This window comes from Aphis gossypii, chromosome 2, assembly GCF_020184175.1.
Source record: "Aphis gossypii isolate Hap1 chromosome 2, ASM2018417v2, whole genome shotgun sequence".
NCBI classification, from domain to species: Eukaryota; Metazoa; Arthropoda; class Insecta; order Hemiptera; family Aphididae; genus Aphis; species Aphis gossypii.
Genome location: NC_065531.1, coordinates 13,164,178 through 13,189,208, shown reverse-complemented (window position 1 = coordinate 13,189,208; position 25,031 = coordinate 13,164,178). Strand labels below are relative to the sequence as shown.

The following is a 25,031-nucleotide window of genomic DNA, read 5'->3' as shown; positions in this document are numbered from 1 at the left end:
CGAACCATACATATTTCTCGATTATAAAAAAAATATATATAGTTTAAGTCACTCATCAAAAACTATAAATAAAACATTAATAATTATTAACAATAAATATGCGATTTCAATAAGCTAAGATTTTTAACATAAAAATAAATGGCATTGAGTCTCTAAGCTATTTTATTTATTAAAAAATATAATATTTACTGCTTAGTGTTAATATTATTATTCAAAAATATAATATAACACGGTCTATTCGTCTATAGACATTATGTAAAGAAAAAAAATATTTATTAAAGTTTCCAACTACAATTGTTAAAACCACTTTTACAACTAATAATTATAATATTTAATATTCATCTTAATTATATTTTATAGTATTTATACTAATGATAAATCAGAGTTATTTAAAAATGTATCATAATTATAATATAATATATATTATAATAGGTAAATATAAATTACTAAAGTAGTATTGTTTAATATTTAAATACTCTTCGTTTATTTTTAATTATATTTTATTGTGAAATTAACTAGTACAATGATATACTCCAAAAAATATCGGTCTAGTCTTTAGTATTTCACTCACCTAAACTTTAAATATTTAAAACTACCTATACTGTCCAAATTTCGATTTTTATATATCGAAATACTGAAAAAAAATTCTTTACATTTTAATTGCAAAAAAAGTATAGTTTTCTATTTCAGTTATTGATAACTATTCAAAAAATGTTTAGAAATGTCAGCAATTATAGAATTCATTTACGAATTAGATTTTATAGATAACGCCATAATATTGCTTTCATTTAAATATAACAATACCCTAATACACTAAAATGTATTATTTTACGCTGTATGCAGGTGAGTAAATTGAGAAGAGAGTCCAACACCGGATCTTTGTATATTCTGTCTAAATTTATCTTATAAGTAACTCAATTATAACGCAATATAGAAGTAATTAAAGAATGATATTCAGTAAAAAAAAAAACAATTTAGTGTTAATTACATGCATATAATATAATATTGTTAGATTGTATTTGACTAGTATTTTACATTATGTTTCAATATATGGGAAAAATTTAATAAACTTACTTAAATAGGTACATCTTAAGTTTTGCAGATAAGAAACTAAAAAAATTAAAAATTGCATATAAATAACTAAGAAATTAGATGTTTGCCATTTTCACATATACATTAAGCTTTACCTACATAAAATGCACTAATATCGACAGATAATAAAAAATAACTTTCTTAAAATCAAATTCAAAATTAGCCCCTGGTTACATTCCACATCCGTCTAACATTTTTTTTTTTTTAGATCCATCATACATATATGATGCAGTCTTTACATCAATCGGCATAATTGAGACTTTGATACTTGGGTGAAGGAGCAAAATCCTCAGGGCTCCGATGCGTAATTACAGGCTTGGGGATTGGTATTATAATCGTCTAACATCGGTTGGCCTTCGATTTTTGTGATGTATTTTTCTATAATTTTATCTCATTTATTCCGACAATATTTTTTCCTATTTATTTTTCAATCGCATTACGGTCACGCTATATCACTTCCTTCACTTTAATAATAATAAAAAATAATAATAATAATAATATTAAACCGTAAGTATACATTATTATATTATTATCTTCCTATCAATACAAAACTAGTTTGTAAGATAGACGTCGCTCATAGGCTATCATAACCCTTGGCCTTATTATAGGCATATTAGAGACACATATTACATCAACATTCATTTTATCATTCAATACAAATTATTTAATATTCCAAATTAATAAAAAATATTTATATTCCAACTCACGTACAATTTCAAATACAATTTTAAATGTCTGTTTTAATAAGTTTTTTGGGTTTAACTATAATTTCGTAGAAATATTGCTTATTGAATGTAATTTTGAATATTGTATTACGTAATTTATTAATATATTTTGAATAAATTTAGCAGTGTTATGTTTTCAGTAAAATTTTTACCTGCTTTATATTTTATCCTTTTTTTTATCAATTTCAAGCCTTAATACATTTGTATGCTATAGGTATGTTTTTAAATCAGGAATCCTCTTTTTAAGTACAAACCTAAATTCAATTAGCTATTCAAAACTATTTTTAAAAGTAACTTCCAATACTTAAGATTAATTTTCTAACTTAACTTTAACTTTAATCTTCTAACTATAGTCAGTGTCCAACTTTACTTACCTATGGGTAAAAATTGTAGAATAGGTCATCTGGCTGAAGCATTTTCAAAAAAAAATAGTGGCTAACAAGTGCGAATACCTGTTTATATAGAATCAATGCTTTTGAATTTTACAACAAAAAACCGACTAATTTTCAATGCTATTTCAACAATATTTAATGATAGTTATAGTAAATAATAAAATTACTAAAATATATTAAAAAATAATTATAAACATTTCAAAAACTAGTTGGCGCCATTTTGGACGATCAGAAAAATGACTAGTCTTAACGAGACGAAATTAAATTTTATGCCTAATGTTTTAAATTTTAATAAAATCTATGGTTAGATATTTAGCCATTTCCACTTAATTGTATTAATGTAAAATATACTATCCGTTGTTATGAGTTTATTATAAATTTAAACATCACAAAAATCTAAAAATTGTATTTTATTCTATGGTAGATGTACCTAATAATATGTAAAAGATATATTATTCTATCAAACAAGATATTAAATATTATTTTGTTTTCAAGAATATATGTGTAAAATGTCATCCATATTAGTTTTAATGTTTATCGGGTTCTTAACTGTTTTTGTAGAAAGTGATGTAAATATAATAGTAAGTAAATAATAGAACAATAAATTCAATTTTATTATTTATATTGTATATTTTTAAGCTATACATATTATCACTTTCAGGATTCTGGTATAATTCCCTGGAAGGAAGGGGATTTCGCTATAATATTTTGTAAGTCTACTTGATCATATTGAAAAAATTCAATAAAATATTATAATGATAATGACCTTAAAGTAATATATTGTACATTGATATTGTCAAGGACATAGGTATGTTTAAATAACGACTAACGAGTAATTATGCAATTATTATTTTATTATTATCTTGATTGTAAGTAATGCATACAAATTATACGGTATAACAGTTTGTAAATATTTTTATTGTTGAATTACATTTAAGATTGTACATATATATATATATATATATATATATATATATATATATATATATATATATTATTATTATTTATTTGGTTTTTTTTTATATTTAACTATAGATGTTCTATACACATTACACATCATAAAATCTATGCATGTAAAATTGTGATGGATAGGTGTTTGTCCAATGAGCTACGTAAAGTATCTTGCGCCAACTGTATGGCTGTATTTAGAAAGCCTATATAATAATAATATTATACTATATAGGCTCTCTAGCTGTATTTATACAACTATAATTATTCATATTACAAAGGAACCTATTGTAGGATATATTATGTTATAATAAATCAGCAACATGTTTTTCGCGTTATTATCTCAAAAGACGTAGGTACGACTGGTGTATTATTATCACACGCACGGCCGTGCCTTTTAATCTTAATAATAGTATCTCATCGCGTATTATAGCAAGTAGCGATTCGTACCTATATAATATAATAAGACGACCACTTGCACAATATTGTCCACGCTTACGTATTCGGAAATTCGACAGTCCGCGTCAATCTGCCGATCGACGAAAGCACCCGCTAGCCCACAGTACCTACCTACATGGCTTGGTATAAATATATTATACAGAATATTATATACTCGTATATAATTTGATGTTGATATTATCATCTAAAATAAATGTTTTTGTAATAATAATAATATATATATAAATATATAGTGCGGTTTTGATTGAAGTTTCCGGTCGACGGGGCGGTGTCGGCGGTGGTGGCTCGCTGAAGGTAGTCCGAGGCTGGGCCCCTCGCTGCAAACGCAAAACGCACTCCACCAAAGGCGAAATACTATATCTCGTCAGTTTGTAATTACCTATATATGTGTTTGTGTGTGTGTGTGTGTGTGTATATTTTTGTATCATTTTTGTTTTCACACACATACACACCCAAACACGTAGGTATATGTGTTATTTGTACAATTATTATTTTGGCCAGAGTATACATATTATCGTATTGTGTACGAGGGGGTTCGCGTGATCAACTGCATTACGGACGCGTGTTCTTTTTCGCATGTTGTCAACATAAACAATGCACTGTTTATACCATGCACATTACACGTATATATACACCGCGTACACCCAATCTCGTTTCAGTCACATAATAGTAACAACGACGTATACGTTCTTTTTGTCCGTCGGTTAGGTGTCTGTGTGTGTGTGTGTCTGTCTGTCTATCTGTATATTGTAAACGTGTGTGAGTTTGTGTATGACACTCGGTATTTTGTTTGTTTTTTTTTTTTTAATTTATCGTTTCCCCTAGAATTGTCCGACGTGATACGTATACCTCTGCGAATACCTGTTTGTACCTATAGATATATCACCCGATCTCTGCTCAACGAACTAGCTGGAGTGTGTTGCGTTAATCCCTCGTTATATTTACTTATGAATGAAAACAATAATTTATTTAAAAGTTTGTTTTATCGTACGAAATTGTTTATAATAAATTATAAATCTCAAAAAAAAAAATACTGTAAATTTCAATATAATAAAAACCTGTATATCGCAAAATAATACAGCATGTGCTTGTTAAATTATATGAATACGTATTTAAATTGTAAAATATAAAATACTTTTCATCTAATAACAATTGTCTAGTTCTAATCACGTTATTATATATACTGTACAGACATGAAATTAAATAATTACGGCTACCGTCCGGTAACTGTGATGGCAGATATGATAAAATGTTGTGAATATATCGACAAAACTGATATTGATTGTGACGTACGTATAAAACTATTTAATTAACGCACCATATCACACATATACATATTACCTATTATATTCGTATCTAACATAACTTTAAAGGGGGTGTAGATTTTATATAGTGGTTTTATGAACAAAAATGAAATAATAACTGATTAATAAAAATATAAAATACTATATGACTATTATACTAAAAAAAAAAATCTACGATAAGGGTGTGAACCCAGAAAACCAACCACCTGAATATACAACCAAATATAATAGTGATTATATACTATTCTGTTAATCCATACTTAAAAATAAAAACGCATATTCATTACCAATATTAACGCATACATATATTTTCAATATTATTATATTACTATTTTTTTGTATACTGGTACTACATATACGAACCTATTATGCATAGTTGTGTGGTTATTCATCTACCAATAAAACTGTATATTAATCTACGTACCTACTCTTAAATACACCTCGTCAAATTTGAGTTTAATTAATATTTTTGATAAATTTAAATAGCCTTTTTTTAATTTATATTTTATTTTATCAGCTAAGAGGATACTGGCCACTTGGTTTACCACTCTATTAAAATATAATATATTAATATATATTTGTTGAACATATAGGTTAACCTATTTATTAAAAATATTCATACACTATTTTTTTAAATCATTATAACATTATAATTTTCCTGAAAATACAAAATCATTATAATTATTTTATTAATTATTTAAATATTTTATCTCTATAGAAATCTCCGTTGGAGGATTTAAAAAAAATAATAATGCCTTTCATAGAGTCAAAAATCAGTATATTATAAAGTGTATACTGTATATAGTACAACACACTGTATAACTACAATAAGTAATATGTGTGACTTTTTATAATCATTCTATCCATCATAGCATTTTTTTTCACTCTATAACTCACATAATAATATACTTATTAGTTATTATGCATAATATATTTGTATAGATATACATAGTATAGATACTTATATCCTACATTATTTATCAAATATAATTGTATAAAATATATCAATTAAATAAATATAGTTTATTTCTTACCTAAACAAAATTACGTACATTATAAATTATATAAGATATAACTATAATTCACTTTGCTTAAATTCTAAAATATATTATGATATATTTTTCATTTTAAAAATTACAGATCATAATATATTTAACGGTTATTTTAATTTGATTTAATTGTAAAGAAGTATAAATTATAATATAATATATGTTAGATATCGTATATACTCGTATTAATATACTTGTACATAATTGTATTGGAAAATTATTAAAAAGTAAATATTACCTATAGAATAAAAAAAAATTCTTCTTTTCAATACTTAACCACATGTACAATATTGTACAATTAATGACGTGATAGTTGTTATAGATCAAAGATATTTAAAAAAAAAAAAATGTTTAGTTTGAATTAATTTTAAAACAATAATTTGACTTTAATAAATACAGAGATATTAGTAATTAGTATATAGAACTAGAATAATTAATAATTTAAAAATGTTATTATAATGTTGAAAATTCAAAATACATAATGATAGTTAATAATTTGCTTGGTAAAAAAAAATTATAAACATTTTTCTTACTATAGCTAAACATTTAAAATAGGTAATGTCAATTCTTATTTTATTTGAATTTTAATTAAAACTTCTATTTAATTTTTAAGTAAGCTAATAACTATCGTTTAAGCTATAATGAATTAAGTAAAATATATATAATATATTACATATACATAATATAAATCCTATTTTATTAAAAAAAAGTTATTACTTATTAATATAGGTATAGGTATATAAAGTAAAAATAATTCTACTTAATTGTTAATTATATATATTTTATAAATTAATGTTTATTTTTTATCTTATGGTAACTAATAACTATAAGCTATATATTTGGGTATTTGAGTGTTAAAGTGAATTACTAAAATGTTAAAACATTATTCCAGCATTTTCAACTGATTGGAAGCAGCTTAGATTTGGCAGCACGAGATTCTGGAATTATAACACTTCAGTACCTGAATATTGTAAGTTCTTTAAAATATAACGTACCTATATATGTATAACTACTTACACAATATAGTCATAATGATATAAAAAATGTCATGATTATATTGTTACATTTTTTGTTTGTTACAGTAGGGCTTGCTACAATCGGTTTTTTAGAACATACATGAGTTTATATTATTATATTTATATGTATATATATCTATTGTAATATAATATAGCATAGGCGCAACTATACAGATAAAATTTACCTATAATGATAGAATTGTCTAACTATAATCTGGGTCTCAATTTTTTAAACTATAAATAAACATATAACTGTATGGTTCCAAATAATTTTTTTTCATAAAAATCATTTAATCAGAAAACATTAAAATGAGATAGTTGAACGTTTCCCAATAAATTTGGCAATTAGATATTTAAAATAAATGCAATTTTGATCAATAATGTCACAGAACCCATGTAGCATAGACGGAAATGTATCTATTTATTGCATCTGATCTTTAATATTATTGTCATTTATTATAATATGTGTATTATAGATTTATAGGTAATCAAAAATCCTTTTTAAACAAATCTACCTATCTAAATTAATAAATTATATAATTATATAATCTAATACATCATAAATAGCATCATAACAGCAGCATCTATATCTGTGTTTACAAGAACAGAATAACAATAGTATCTATTAGGTATACTGCAGCATTAAACACTAAATTAAACACACAATTATATTATAGGTACCTATAGGTACATTATTTTGATTCCTTTTAAGGAATAATGTTAATAAATTATTAACATCTCTTTTTTATATTTTTAACTCGGCTTATGTTTGCATATTTTATATAATATATAGCCAATAAGTATAAAATACATCAATTAGATTCATCAAATATTAATTCTCATTATTATTCTTATGATTTTTTTTTCAACCTGTGTAACGATTAATAACATTTTTTAATTGCAACTAATATTAGATACCTAAAATATTAATATTTATTGTACATATACGTGTATACAAAACTCAATTCGCTCTGGTCCAGCGATCTATACGGCCCTGTCCATTTCGTCCTTAACACGACGTGAAAACTGGAAAACGGCTAGAGTTCATTGGGCGTGACCTTTCGTCATCCAATGAAACCGCAGCAACCGGTTGTATTGTTTCCTCGGGTGCACTGTATATGCGTTATTATGATGATAATGATAATAACGACTGCGGTACTGATGATGATGATGTCGATGACGACGATGACGATGATAATAACAATATCGACGTCGAGACTATATAACCTAACCCGGTTATATATAGTAATAATTGACGTGAAGCAATTATTTGACGGCCGCCATGTTAATAATTTATATATTGAATAGGAAAAATAATAAGAAAAAAAGTGTAGGTAATAATGAAAGAACCGGACGTACTGCTTTATATATAATATTATATAGATATATACATATACAAACACATATACACATGTATGCATACATACATACATACGTACTTACAAATACCTACATACGGTCAATCGATGTGGGAAAAATAACTAACTTCTGCCGCCCCACAGTCGTGTAGGTATACGTATATGATATTATATTTAATAGCGACTTCGCATATTATAAGTTTCGAACGGAAATCCAAAATTAATTCGATGTAATTTTCTTACGTAAAACAATACACGAGACTTCTTCTTAAAGTAAAAATAAAACCTATACCTACCTATACTATATCACAAATTCCGATGGTGAGAAAATGTTTTCATCCGTTAACAACAAATAGAATTTACCTATATATATATGTGTGTGTGTTTGTGTGTGTGTAATATAAATATAATATTATAATGTACGAGTATCGTTTTTTTTTGTTTTTGTACGACAGACGACGTTATTCGCTGTACAATAAAAATAATATTCACACGATTGTCCACATTATATAATAATGTAGCCCGTAGTATGAAATACCTATTTTTGATTAAAACAGCATGTTTTTAAGAAAGAACGATTTTTAACAATAGAATAAATTCTGCCCAAATTATATCCTGCCAGAAATTAAATAAAAAGCCATACAAAACTCTATATAACTACTATTTAATATTATTTTAATATTCATTTGTCGTAAATGTAATATACTTAGTTGAATAGGTAAGTATTGCAAGTAAGTTGTAAGTACCTACTGAGTTTATACTTTAGGTATAGGTACGTCTATTTTTTGTATGGTGTCAAATCATTATAAGTTTTTCTTATAGAAGTTGAAAATTATTACTATATAATATATATATATATGCCAATGTATATTTCTCATTTGTCTCGAATTGTTTTCAGTTAAAATGTTGACCTTTTATGGATAATATTTAAATGAAAAATAATGGTTTTTCTTTAAAGGAAGTTAATAACAATAATATTGATGTAATATTGTAATATTATGAAAATAATCAATAATATAATATATTTAATGTATATAATATGCTGTTGAAAAAAAAAGTTCAATCTACCTTATAATACTTAAAAAAAATTACTTATAATAATATAAATGAGTAATGACCTATACTTATAAATGATGATGTATGTTCGATATACTTACTTTAATATAGTTGCTGAGCGACTTTCTAAATATTTTTTATCCAATATTTTACAATATTATTTGAAAAAAAGTATACATAATGCAGTTAGATCATATCGATTACAAAGTATTTAAGTATATTTATCTATAGACCAGACTACCATAGTACCTATATATATAAGATCATATATTATATATAAGATTATATTTACCTTGTATTTATCTATATTCTTATACTTGTTCTATATTTGATGGATTGAAATTAATTTTTTACTTCTCCATATCCATACTTTAACTCGATATTAATAACAACTCTAATAGGTAAATATAACACATAAAGACGGGTATTTCAATCATGCAATAGGAACATCTATTCGGGTTATAAATAATTAGTTTTCACTCATAATTTTTACTTTTTCTTACTTACTGTTGTTAATACTGTTAGTATAGTAACAATTTACAAGAAGTTTAGCATTGTAATTGAAATTGACTTAAGTCCTATATGACTACATTTTCTACTATGAATATTGCTATCATACAGATACCTACAACTATTTTTAATATCATTAAATGTATTATTTTTTTTTTTTTGTCATAACTTTTAGAAAAATTTATTCTGACTACTTATATATTTTTTTAATCAAATCATAATATGCATTAATAGGTTTTGTATTGTATAAAATAAGTTAGATTTTTGTATCGATCAAATAAATTTTTAAAACTGAAAAAAAGTGCTGTTATTATAATATATCAATGCTTTTTTCTTAAACACATATATAAATGAATAATATTCAGTAACACCTACCACTAAGTCCTGCGTACCTCTATGTGCGGTAGTATATGAATATTGTATACGTATAGCATAGGACATAAGTATTTTTAGCTGCAAAGATAATTAATGTACCTACTTAATTATTGCTAAAAACTTGTTAGGGATATTCATTATATTAATTTCTCGTTTTCTAATGTACCTATACGTGTTTCGTTGTTTATTATTACATAATATACATATTATGCATACCAAATAAATATATAATAAAATGTAGTTACTAATAATTATGTAGTAGGTAACTATATAAACTAATATATTATTATTAAATGTACCTATATATTCTCTCAACAGTTTTTAAATAAATAATTTAAAAAATATGTGGCTTAAACATGATACAAGTATAAAATATAATATACCTATAGTACCTATCTTTGTATATATAATATAAAAATCATATTTTTTTGTTTATTTATATTATTTTTTCGACAGTAATATTATGTATTTTTATAAATTGAATATATTGTTTTTATTATTATAATGATATTACTTTTTTATTAAACAAACATTATTATTTATTGATATACGTAGTATACAAAAAATAACTGTTACATTTTTAATTTTTGAAAACAAAAAAAACCCTTTGTTTTAATAAGCTGAAAATTGCAACAATATAATATATCATTTATACATAATACCATGCATATAATTATAGATAAAACTAAATATTATACTGTTTATTTTATTTGATATTTGCATTAGTAGTCAAGTTGAAATTATAAAACGTATACTGTATAGTTATAAAATAAAAATGTTTAAATTAGACTTATCTAATATCTCCCCCAGTAATTTTGTATGTGTACCTAGGTATATTTATGACACACTCCAATGGTTAATGCCTTATTTTTATTGTAGTTTAAAACGTTACCATTGGCAACTAGTAAAAAAACCTCCTGGGAATTTCCCTTCATATTGCTGCTGTAAAATATAAATACCAATTACCAGCTTAGTATAAGTATGTAGCCTCGCAGTTAGATGCATTATATAATATACATATATGTATTATATAATATATTATACACACATAATATTTATTTAAACTTTTTCAAAATTAGTTAGAGTTAAGATGATTTGAGTTTGAAGGCAATTGAGGGTTATAATTTGTCTACTGTCCATGTATTTACAATTTGGTGCACCGCTAAAAGATTTGTCATAAAGCTGAACTTTATGAGAAGAGTATTCTAATAAGAAATTATATTAATTCCCTAATTCTTTTACGGATAATTTACATAATTACACTTAGGTATACCTTTCAGAAATACTCCAATGTTAATTATAACTAACTATAAGCTTTAATTCTTGATAATTAGCATCACTAATGTTTTAAGGAATTAAAGATACAAATACAATGAGAAACAATTTGTAATAAACTATGTATTTTTTTAACCATATTTTATTATTTTTACAGCATATTAGCATATTAACATATTTAAGGAAAATTCAATTTAAATACTGAATAATTATAGACATCTTTAATTAGTCACGAGTTTAATTAGATATAGATATATTCTAATGATCGATGAGATAGTTAGAATAAAATAATTCACATTTCACTGCTTAGTTAATTTATCAACTAGAATCGTAAATCGTAAAATATGTATTTACAAGCCTCATAACCTTTATATATATATACCTACAACATAAATACATATAATATACACAATATATACTTAGGTAAATTTTATATTTCTATAATTAGTTTTATATACCAAACAAAATTTTATCAATTATCATATAAAGTGATGAAGCATTTATTATTTTTATATTTTTATACTACACGATTTCATAAACCATTTAAATATTAATAAAATTACTTTGTTCTGTAACAAAATATTCATTTATTTTTATTGAAATAATACACCACTATAATAATATTAAATTTTTTAACAATCATAATATACTATATGGTATCTATATTTATAATAAATTATAGTTAAGAAAAATTAATAACATAGCTTATTGCATGTTAATATGGTATTTTATTCATTAATGTAATAAACTGATAAATTGTGTCTAACGAGAGATATATTTTTTTCTTTAAAAATAATTATAAATCTATTTTTCGGCAGTATTCATACAATCGCCGAGGCGAATGTGACGTTCGTGTCAATATAATATACAACAGAAATGAGCATGTCGAATCTACAGTTATTCAAAAGATTTATTTTGATACAACAATAACACAAGGTATTTTCTATTTAGCTACGAGGTAACTTAAATATATACACTTTACATACCTATGTATGCAAATATCGAACTAGGTACCTACAAAAAATGTTATGGTTAGAAAATTAATTACAGGTATTGCAGTGTTTATTGTTATTAATTTATTCGAATCAAAAATAATCACGTTGTTATATTCTTAATAATCAAAAAATGTAATTTAGTTTAAGGTACCTAGATATTTTATTTAAATATTTATCAGAAGTACCTACCTATTGGCTATTATTAAAAATAATTATAGGTATGGGTGTTCAATAAATTTGAAAATTCCTAATTACAGCATGCATATTTTAATACATGCACGTAGTGATAACAGATAACACTGTTATATACATTTATATATAAAATATTTAATAACCTCATAAATTATATTATATTATCATTTATCAGTCCCAATTAATTGAATGACCGTTTGAAAATATAGGTATTGAACACTATGTATATATTTGTATAACACAATAAATTATATTCACTGTAATCGAATTTAAATACAGAATCAATTTCATTAGTCTTGTCTACAATGACAATTTTGATCACTTTACAATATTTATTTTTAATTCGTTTAAAAAAAAATTCAAGTAGAGATGTAGTATTACTAATATAAAAATAATTTATGTAGGTTCATCGTATACTGTCACAATACTAACGCAATACCATTTTTAAATTCATCCAAAATTCCAAAATTAAATTAAATAACATATTCATTATTAGATATTCATTATCAACCAATTTATGTATTTTATTTTTGAATTTAGATCGAATATCGTAGAATGTAATATTATATAAAATATTTACTAAAACGTATAATTCAAATACCTACGTATGTTCAACATAATGTAATAACATTTTTTTTTTTTGTAAATGACAAAAACATTTTAATGAAAATTAGTTGATGAATTAAGTAATAAGTTGTAGTTAATAATAATATAACACAAAACGCATAAATATTAAATTACATATATTTTTTAATCATTATTATATTCGCCTACTACCATCAAATTACTAATCCATGTACCTACACAAACGTGTGACGTTTCAGTTTTTTAAACATAACATCTACTTGATCTAAACTGAGTAGTATTAATTGTGACAGGGGTTTTAATTTAAGCAGAAATACATTTTTCCCCTCTAGCTAATTCAACTTTTTTGAAATTAAACTATAAAATATATTTTAGCAACATAATTATTGCTGTATACGGTTATTTTGTAAATTGTAATACACAGGTGATTGACGTCCTGAAATACATACCGTATCCAATTTAATCGACAAATATCAATAATAATAATAAGGTTACACTGATTACAGTAATACTACACATAGTAAAATCTATAGATGTATAGAATTAAGTTTACAGACGTTAAGTCTGAAATTTTCTCCGCTTGTACAATAATAATTACATTTGTCACTTATTGTTATTGTGATCACGCGATCTGTTGAATTTCATTATAAACTATCCAATGGAGTTTAATTATCCAGCTGATTGACTATACTGACAAGTATATATATTTAACTAATATTATAATATGATATGCGTTTTTAAAATATCGAAAATTTAAGTTATATAATATTCTATACATACCAAAAATAACATGTAGGTATAATAAGTAATTTGTTTTTCCAATACTTCAAAAAAAAAAAAAACTAACAATTTTACTTAATACAGTGTATTAATATATACTGTATGTATTAAATACATACAGTTTTATTTCATATTTTAATAATTTATTAGTTTATTAAATGCATGTATTATTGATCAAATTGTAATATTAATTAACTTATAATTTTCATATTATATTTCATCATTTAGGCATGAAATGTGAATTTCCTGATGAGGACAATTTAGATTATTGTAATCCTGTAAATTGCCATATGAAATATTCTGGATATCGAGGATTTTTTAGTATAGCAAAACAAAAATGTGTACAAATTCCAGAATGCCAATCGAAAAATAATAGAGATCAAGTAAATTATTTATTTATTAATTTATTAATAATATAGGTAGGTACCTATTTCTTACTTTATAGGATTTTATTATTTTATTACATATAAATATACAATATACATATATATATATATATATCATAGTAGGAATTCTATGGTCGATATTTTTTACATTTTCTTGGATATGTATATTATGCAGTAGTTTTTTTTTGCAGTTAATTTTATACTTGCATAGTTATAGGATTAAGGACTTGTTTTTTTTGCGTATAGTTGAATAAATTAGCTTACAGGATAAAAATAATTCTATTTGCAGTATAAAGAATCTACGAGTAAATCTAAAATATATATTATACCTCTATTTTATCTGCGCTCGTTTTAAGGTTTTTACTTAATAGCGAATATATTTATTAGTTATACACATCATTATAGCCTATATAAATCCTTATAGACTCATATAAATATATATACCTAATAACGTATAAATACCAACTTTTCTACTTGCAACTATACTTGAATACAAATATTCTAGATTTAAATTTATTTAGAAGTAATAATATAAGTATACCTATAAACTAATTTAAAAACCATTTATAGGCCTATATCTGGGTTAGCAACCAATGTGCTGATCTAAATCATACTATTACACAAAACGACATTCAAGAAGTATTATCTAGGATAGAAAACAATAAAAGTGATGAACAATTCCAAGCATCCGACGAAATTCATCCAACCCAAGTATGAATTATTTAAAATTAATAATTGTTTAAAAAATGGTTTTGTTTACTTAATGTATTTATTTTAAACAAGCTAAATATTTTCTAATGCATTTTAGAAAATCCGTTGTCTTAATGGATATTTGAACAGCATTACGGATTTATGTGAATGTGATTTTGGATGGGAAAATGAAAAAAATAGTGATTGGAATGATTTTATACCATCTACTATACCATTTCAAATGTGTACGGTCCCTAAGCAAATTTCTAAAAATTACATTCAGAGCTTAAAATTTGCTATAATACCAAAAAACTGTACATTCATAGAACTTGTATCCTTTAATATATCATTTATAAATATTATAATTCATATAATCACGAGATGAATTCATAATCGAGTCATACTTTGTGTAGGTATATATTCATAAAATACTTAAAATAAAGATTAAATTACTAATATTTATGATTTATATTTAAACATTAATCTATTATCAGTATTAATTATAATAATTTAATTAATACTAACTCATAATTTACAACATCAAAATTTTTTATTTTTTTTTTTGTTAACTATTCCTTGATACGTTTTTTATTATGTGTTTTTAATTCATAGACTCGCATAATATATAATTTATAATTTTAATAAATATCTTATTATTTATCAGTCTTTGATTATTCAATTTCCCTTTCGGCCTTGGAGCAAATTATTAAAAATAAATAAATAAAAATAAGATACAGAAGTAAAGAGAGCTACTTATATAGGTAGGTTCCAAACCATCTAATAAAAAAAATTTTAATTATTTATCTTGAAAAATATATTTATATACGGTTATAATGATGGTAGATCTCGAATTCTTATTGTTTTAAAAGATTGTTTTTAATAAAATAAATTATAAATTTCAACAAATTATCAATAATATAGTTGACTTAAAGTGTATTTCATAAATAAAGATATTACTTACCTATATATGTAACCATCAATAAAATCAAACATAGTTATTAAGTACACAAGCAGTCAAATGATAACAATACTATATACTCGCTAGCATATGACCTACACATCACTATACCTATAAGAAGTATTTTTAACCACATGAATGTATAAAATTCCAATAGTGAATTTTTTTACTACTTTCACCGTTATAGTTAAAAGGAAATTTCCTAAATTTAATTTCAGATTTGTTCATTGTTAATAAGTTGTGTAATTATAGCATTTATACAACTTTTTATTATCTGTTCGGAGCCAAACGAAATCAATGATTGAAAATAATATTGTTACTTTTTCACAGAATATTTGTATTTTTATTGTTTAATAGTAAATATGATTTATTTATTATTATAATGATGTACTAGATATTTCTATAAATATTCTCAATATTACTAGTATTCGATAAATCTGTACCAATTTTTTATTTTTTATTTTTTTCAAAAAAAAAAGCAATACTATTATGAAGTGGATATATTGCAGACGCGGTTTATTATATTTTTTACTTTGATCCAATAAATATATTTAAAAACACCGCCAATAATAGGTTTGCTCGTAATAATACCTTGAAATTGAGTGTAACAATGAATACAAACGTTTTTGATCACGGAATAATAATAATATATGTAACGTATCCCTTGAAAGAGCGACTTCGACTGCGATGTACCCATACGTAATGTGAAGAACAACTCTTCAAAAAACTGACAGCCTGCCATTAGAGTTATTGATCCTATACAAATTTTTTGACCCACCGATTACCTAAAGGCATCATTGAGAAACCAATTTAAACATAATTCTTATACTATATATATAGCTGGTACTCGACATCGACATGGCGCCAACGTCTTGTACATATATATTATATATATTTTAGTAAAACTGGTATGGGTAAAATATAAAATATAAAATAAAAATTATACTTTTATTGTAAATGTTCCTGTATAATATTATATACCCGAAGTTTAAATTCTATATGTAATAATATAATCATATAAAACAAGTATTTTAAGAATATTATGATATTTTATCTGCAGTAGTCTTTAAATAATTGAATAATTGCGTTGTAAACTTGTAAATAACGGGAATATAAATGAATGAATGCCTTGTATAATAATAATTATTTAGGTAATTAATAATTATACCTACCCAGCTATACATACTTATTTACTATATTAAATTACACTATATTACATTTACGTTGAACTATACAGGGTGTCTATTACTAAGTTTATCATCGTCCTTCACCTGCCTTTCAAATTATATATATGGCCTAACCTCGTCACGACCTGTCTTAATATAAAAACTTTTATAACTAGATCTAACCTAACCTTTTTTTTTCTAATATATAATGGTATACCTGACAAAAATTAATAATTCATCTATTAAAATATTACCAAAATACTACTACGTTAAATACAGTATTATTTTTGATTTTTTAAACAAAAAAAAAAGTTTCCTTTATAAAAGAAATAAAAAATAATATAAATTATAACCATTGCCGCTACAACATAAATAGGCTTGTATACAATAATAATTCTCTGAAACTATATATATTATATTTTATGAATTTAAAAACAATGATTGACGGGGGACTAACCGCATAGACTTATAAATATATATGTATTTATATTATATGTCTACTGACCTAACATAAAACAGTGTCATATAGAGACACTGTTACTATAGGTACTTTATATTATTATAGAGAAAAAAGTTTTATAACTAAATACTATAAGTATATTATTAAAGGTTATTTAACTTTTTATTGTTTTAATTTTAAAATAACTTTTAGAAAATTCAATATAATATATTATATAAAAATTAAAGTTTAAACGGATATAGTTTTAAGTTTATTAGTTTTTTAATTATAAATTATAATATTTTATTTTGAAGTTTAGACGAGTAAAATAGTGGATCAACATTTTAAGATACACGAGAAAATCAAAAACTTATAACAAAACAATTTTTTTTTTTTAATGGTTTTAAATTATGTAAAAAAATATTTTTTAAAACGTTAATATTTGTCGATAAAATGAGTGTTTACTTTTAAAAATAACGCTTTGCACTTATACTTCATTTCAAAACATGTTTTTTCTATTTCTATTTTAATTTATTATAGCAAACGGTTTTCATTTTTTTTTTTTTTTTTTATTAGAGGTCTTTCACCATTTCTAAAACCTATAAGGCACTTCATAACTATTCTAATTTTTTTATATACTGTAGTGCCACTAATCATAACACTATACTATATATGTCCCGTATAGGAGCACGTTACACTACTTTCATGATGACTAATGACGAAGTCGTTAATTGTATAAATTGATCGACTGCTGGTTTAGCAAAAACATTTACCATGGTGAAGATGCCACCTGGTAGAACTGATAGACCTCCAAATAATGTTACCGACGAAGTCTAAAAATTATAAAATAAAAATGTTTATTTTTATAGATATATTATGTGTGTAACGCAAGAAACACAATAAGTAATTCTACGTTTTAGAAATATATAGTGTATGTAGGTACTAAGTATAGGTATTACAAAACTACATCATGATGGTTTCCAACGAACGACCATTGCTGTATACATTGTTATAAAATGTTTTTAAATACGAACAGGCATTGTATACGAATCCTATAATATTATAATTACAACTATTATTAATTAATTAATTATCTGTTATTAAGAGGGCTGCAGTCGGTCGTGTTTTAAGGAAATTAATATAGGCAATACAACATGATGACATTAAAGTGACTTGTAAGTGTGTGCAATGTAAACGAACATAAGTGTGTGTGAGTCGTAAACAATAAACAAATTTCTTATTATTTTATTTATTATGTATGTCATCAACACAAAAAATGTTATATTTATTCGTAACATGACCATATATGATTTCCACAACCGATATCGAATCTCGCGACTGAACACAAATACGATATGAGTGATATGACACAACTATAAAAGCGGTATATACAATCGCGTTATGAGGTATTCGACTAAATGCCACTGTGTTCCATGTGGATAACACGTCACCGTCGCGATATATACTTACGCCAAACAGTAAAGCGAACATATCAAACAATATATTTAACGGCCGTCGATCTGTGCGCTTAAAGGACGCTTCATGTGTTGTCTCCGTCTTACAAACTGCTTACGACATAGTAAAAACCGTTTCACGCGGACAAGAACCACTATAGGACTATTGTAATTTATAATCCAAGTTAAGGCGTTAAGCAACCCTCCAATTTTCACACCATAAAAAGAAAAACAATGAAACAAGGTTTTTAATTTTTTGACAGCACTAATACGAAAAAAATTCTTATCGTTTCAAAATCCATTATTTTCGTGTTTTTCAAACTTGAATAACATTTTTAGTATAGTTCTGATATCGAAAAGATAAAAACGACGGTGTGGCACAGTCCGAAATATCCTCTTTCTAACGTGAACATTTGGTTGCGCTTAACTCGGACTGTATAGCTTGAGTATATAGCTTGCTCGCGTGAAACAGTTTGTACTGTGTATAGTGCTTTTGTGAGATCGCGCATGCTGTGAACCACGTCCTCTTAATATTATTGCAGCGATTGAATTAACTGCAGATTGCAAGTGCGCTGCACTATAGCTGCGGCAGGTAAACAGTAATATAATGACCGTTTTAAAAACCGTTTTGCTGAACGTTATATTACGATAATTTTATCTCGATCAATAAATGACGCCGCAATGTTTTGTACAATAGGACCGTTGGACTACAAAACGTTAACGTGAACTTTGGTTCGGCGCCCGTGATGCAGCCACAGTGGCGCGTGGGGGGCCGCCACGGTGTGGCTCACGAGTGGCGGAGTTTCTATAGAAACCGACTATTTGAAACGATATGTCGATTTTGTCGCGAACGACCTCGTAGGCCGTTGGCGCATTCGGTATTGTAAGTATACTGTTTTGTGTACGATAAAAACGTTGGAAGGCATACACAGTATACACACCCACCCTATTGATACTGCAGCGGCACTTGTGTAATATTATATATAGTTCTGGTGCTGAATTTCGATTTCAATTTCCAAAACGACGTGGCCGAGACCTCATTGTGCACGCTGTTAGGTTAGGCTAGCGGTCGTTTGCATACGTCTCGGTTGCAAACCGCATAATAACAATACAATATAACCATCGTATATCATACACTATATTATGTGAAACGTTTAAAATTGTCTTATGATTTTAAAAAGTGGTTATGATAAAATATGAACACGCAATAGTCTTTATTTGATGCGCGCGCGTGATGTCTTTTGAAGTTTAAACCAGTATATACGTACAACGTACAGCGTTTAAATGTGTCTAATCTATTTTATCCGTGAAAAATATTGAGTTGTCTAGACTCTAGACCTTCGAACAAAATAACATTTAAACATAGATTTTGTTTTAGTGAATACAGGCATGAGGAAAGTAGACTTATGCGAGCACATCGAGCGGTTATTGTAATGATGCAATACGCATATATAGTTAAATCAGGCGCGTACACAAAAAAATATTTTGGGGGGGGTTTTGGTTTTAAATTTTTATTCTTATATAATCTAACCTAAGGTTATAAATAATAAAACTTATTTCCTGAAATTTCGGGGGGGGTTTGAACCCCTAAAACCCCCCCTTGTGTACGCGCCTGAGTTAAATATTTAAACATATTAGCCCCCCTAAGATTAAATCAAATTTCTAAAGTATTTCGTGCGGGCCAGTTACACCGATAATTAATATGGATCGACAGAAAGCTCATATTTGCAGTCACGTCTGCACTAAAAGTTCAACTTCGGATTCTGCGCGCTCGGAGCGTATTGGAGAATGACTTTTTTCCGTCCGCCGGACAGTATAGCCGCAAGTCGGACGCATATAGCACCGTAATAAATCAAAATAGAAATCACCGGAGTCGACGTAAGACACAACAGCGTAAATTACCTCCCTCTCCGAACACTGAGTGTAGAGGACAAACTGCTTTTGGACATGTTACACTGTCTAACTGAGACAATAATGTAATATATAGGTATATGCGTGAGCGTGTCGATACACGATGTTCAATTAATCTACACAGTAGAGTTACAGGTACACGTGCGATTATCGTATGTAATATGTGACCATGCCCAAACGATTTTCAGATTATTTCAAATTCGAAAGTTGCCACTATACAGCAACTTTTATACAGGTTAAAACTGCGTTATATTATATTATTATCTGTAAGATAACAAAAATAAAAGATTATAGTTCTACAATATTTTATAAGCGTCAACAACCAATATTCTCCGCAAAGTATTAAATAAGATAATATATTTTGTTTTGTATACCGTTGATATATTAAATGCTGTTATATCTCGACTACACGTGGACGATAGGATACGCATTTACATATACGTACAATACGTACATGTGATGTACTGCTAAATTTAAAAAACAATAATACTTACCCAAACCCAATAGTTACAGACAGACACCGCGGATGATAGATTTGAATAAGACTTATTTTTTTAAAAACTTTGAAAAAGAACTTAGAAGATTCGTGATAGTTCAGTCACTCCAGTAGTCCAATGCGAAAGGTTAAATTTAGATGCCTAATAACAAATCTTATAAGTTATAACTGTGCATAGAACGATTCAATATGTTTTAGTTCTGTTCTTTTTCCAAGCTAGTTTAACTTTAGTTCACTTTAACTATCGTTTAGAATAGACAGGAAATTTATACTTATAAGTAGGGTTACTAGAGATCGGATTTTAAAGCGTAAGCTTCTTTTTTTATATACGAGATAGAAATCTAATTTTTATACATAGATTAGTTTCGCGTCATTCTGATTCCAAATACACCAATTTATTTTGGCTTTTTTTATTTATAAATGGTGCTTTTATTGCTTTTTTCAGTTATTTCAGCTGTAGAATTTTTATAATATGTTTATTATGCTACTACAGTACCAAAAAATAATAATAATAAGAATAAGAAATAAGAAATGGAAAAATCCAGAATTCCGACTAAAATATGTTTGTATTGGATTATTATATTATAGTTTTCGTTATTGGCTTGATTATTAAATGTATTAAACTTATAGATTGTCGATATACATATAGCCTGCAGTACCTATACAGTCAGTATGCCCATAGTATAATACTATGAGTATGCCTATAACATCGATATCGTCATATGGACTATATTTCAAAATTTAAGATTTAGTGTTGTAATTTAAAACCTCTTGTATGAAGTGTGCACCGATAAAGTCAGTGAATGTAGATAGTCGTTTTTTAAGTATGCAAATATTCCGTCGGATAATAGTCAGTTTCACTACTGAGAAATACATGGCAATTTATTTTTCAATTTTTTTTATTCATTTCCATAACTACTTCAGTGTTAATTTTTGGTCATGTTTTTTTTTTGCTTTTTTAAAACAATTGTGTGGTTTTATAGTTGCTTATATAGTTATATATTATACTTTAAAATTCAAGCCCTATACTTATAAGTTATAAGTTATTCATCGTAACATACCGTCATACCTAGTTTGCTTTAAAAAGTTATGAGTTAGAATGTTTTTAGTCGAATAATACTTTTTACTCACCCTCCATTGTAACACCACCCCTTTGTTACCTAACCTAACATAACCTTATTATAACGTATTGTAAGTCAATATATAGTGAATATAATAATAATATTACATAATTATAAAAAAAATAATTCAATTAACGCACAATTTAACCATTATAGCATAAGTACGAGTCCAGTGGCGTGTTCAGCACAAAATAATTGGGTAGGCCCGTTTTTTGTTGTGTAGTAACTATTAGGATTTACTCTTTGAATAACAAATATTGAGTCGTTTGAGAATAAATCGTTCTCGTTACGGGATTTCGTAAAAATTTAAAATTCAAATGCTCATAACATTTTTCCTTTAGTGAGGCTTCGAATTTTCTCTAAAGCCATTGGAAGGAAAACTTATGGATAAGTTAGTATTGAATTTTTTAATGTTAGATATAATAAATACAAACATTTTTATGAATTTTCAACTACAAAATTACTAGTAAATTTTCACATTTGTGACTAACAATTTTTAATTTGTTTTTACTACAATAACAATAAATTATAAGAAACCTTGTATAGTCGGCCTACCCTGTAAACACGCCACTGGGTACCTTAGGTGTGAATGTGTTTAAATAAATCACGCACCACATAAAAAAAAATTATTATTGTAAAACCTTGATAGAATACGAATTAAAACGTTTAAAAATATCTTACAGGTAATCATCGGATAATAAAGTTAACACTAGGTATAACTGCAGTGACATCTATCCGCTTTCACTGTTACCCATAGGTAGAACTTGATAAATTTAGTAGGGGTGACAATATTGTGGAACAATTTAGTTGTCAAACTATATTACTTTATGAAAATAATTATTAGTAATTTTCTTATTCTAGCTGGAAATAATTTTTTATAATTGTATATGTTTAAAAAAAAAATTTCAAAAATATAAATTAGCCAATTATTAAAATAATTTGCTTAAAACCAAACAAATATTCAAAATAAATTTGTAAAAAGTTAAAATGCACTCCTGTTGTTCAAATGTCGACTCCATGGCGTCAAGCGGTTAATTATCAACTCATTATCTCATTAAAAATTCATATTGTCTAATTCTATGTATTTATGAGCATTACTTCTTCCAGGTTCCAGTAGATACAAACAAAATACAAAAAAATAATTTAATTTCTTTTTTTTAAATTGATAATTTATATATTTTAAAACACCTAAGTCCTAAATGATGTTTAAAAAATCCTTCTTCGGAAAAAAAAATGAGTCAGGAAGGAATAATTTATGATAAAATATTAGTCATAAACACACATGACATCTTAGGAAAAATATAAAATTGCATTACTTTTGGTATGTCCATTTTATCAGTTAAATCATAGCATTATTGTTATTATTTATGTTTGCCAAGTAATTAATTAATTAAGTTATATTAATCTAATAGGCTAAAAACTTTACCATTTTTAATAAAAGTATTATAACGTAATACACATTAAGTCTAGGAATAAAATCATTAATAACTTCTTACAACTATCTACACCTTAAATATGAAAAACTATTACATTTATCATATTATTTTTGGTAGATACTAAATTTTGATATAAAATTTAAAAATTAATAAAACCAACATTTATTAGGTTTTTAATAAATCAAAATCATAATTTTTTTAACTCGTTAAGTTATTTTAAAATAATAAAGTGAAGTTAAGTTAAAAGTTACTCATATTGTTTTTGTTATCTTTAAAAAAATAGTAACAACTTAATTTTAAGTGAAAACTTTGTAATTTGCAAAATAAAAAATCCACACATAATAATGCTTATTAGATAGTTTTTCTTTACGCTCAAGAAAATTACTGTGGAAATTTAAAATGATACATTAAAGTATTAACTAGCTATCAAAAAACCTACTTTCTAAAAACTTCATTCAATATTTTACGTTATTCTTTAGAGTGCCTCTCTAAAGTTTAGACATAAATTTACTTAATTTAGATATTTTTGAATAAAATTCACTTGAAGTGAACACGTTAATTTAAAAAAAGCAACTTATTAAGTTAAAAGTTAATTTGAAAAAAAAAATAACGAGTTAATCAACTTAATTTTGACTTTTAATTTGTTAATGCCCAGCTTTGAATTCCGCCACAGATTGAGTTTCGGTTATTAAGAGCATCTTAACTTCCAGAGACAAATAGTTCTTGTGATCTTGCAGATTGATTAAAACTTGATTTTTTAGTATTAAATAATTTAATAACTAATACAATTTTAGGTACTGTTTGTATTTCTATTTTTATAAGCTTACTGATATTATTATTACAATAAAAAAAAGAACACAATA

The 25,031-nt window shown here is 25.5% G+C and overlaps 1 protein-coding gene across 2 annotated transcripts; it reads left to right on the top strand.

Moving 5' to 3' along the window:
• The first annotated feature begins 2,605 nt into the window (after positions 1-2,605).
• On the top strand, positions 2,606-16,472 carry LOC126549632 (uncharacterized). Of its 2 annotated transcripts, XM_050199407.1 has the most exons (9): positions 2,606-2,790; positions 2,871-2,919; positions 4,808-4,905; positions 6,862-6,939; positions 12,378-12,495; positions 14,340-14,494; positions 15,068-15,208; positions 15,306-15,518; positions 16,364-16,472. In XM_050199407.1, exons 1-9 carry the CDS (start codon positions 2,710-2,712, stop codon positions 16,448-16,450), a joined length of 1,020 nt encoding a protein of 339 aa, XP_050055364.1. In that variant the 5' UTR covers positions 2,606-2,709; the 3' UTR covers positions 16,451-16,472. The 2 variants fall into 2 exon arrangements, with proteins under 2 accessions (XP_050055364.1, XP_050055365.1); XM_050199408.1 differs by lacking the exons at positions 2,606-2,790; positions 2,871-2,919 and adding an exon at positions 4,029-4,735.
• Positions 16,473-25,031: the final 8,559 nt, after the last annotated feature.

What these genes read in the sequence shown, in the direction of transcription:
- LOC126549632 (XM_050199407.1), top strand. Translation starts at nt 2,710, where the DNA reads ATGTGTAAAATGTCATCCATATTAGTTTTAATGTTTATCGGGTTCTTA. An exon ending in AAAGTGATGTAAATATAATA is followed by an intron (nt 2,791 to 2,870) that starts GTAAGTAAATAA and finishes TATCACTTTCAG; the next exon opens with GATTCTGGTATAATTCCCTG. An exon ending in ACGAAATTCATCCAACCCAA is followed by an intron (nt 15,209 to 15,305) that starts GTATGAATTATT and finishes AATGCATTTTAG; the next exon opens with AAAATCCGTTGTCTTAATGG.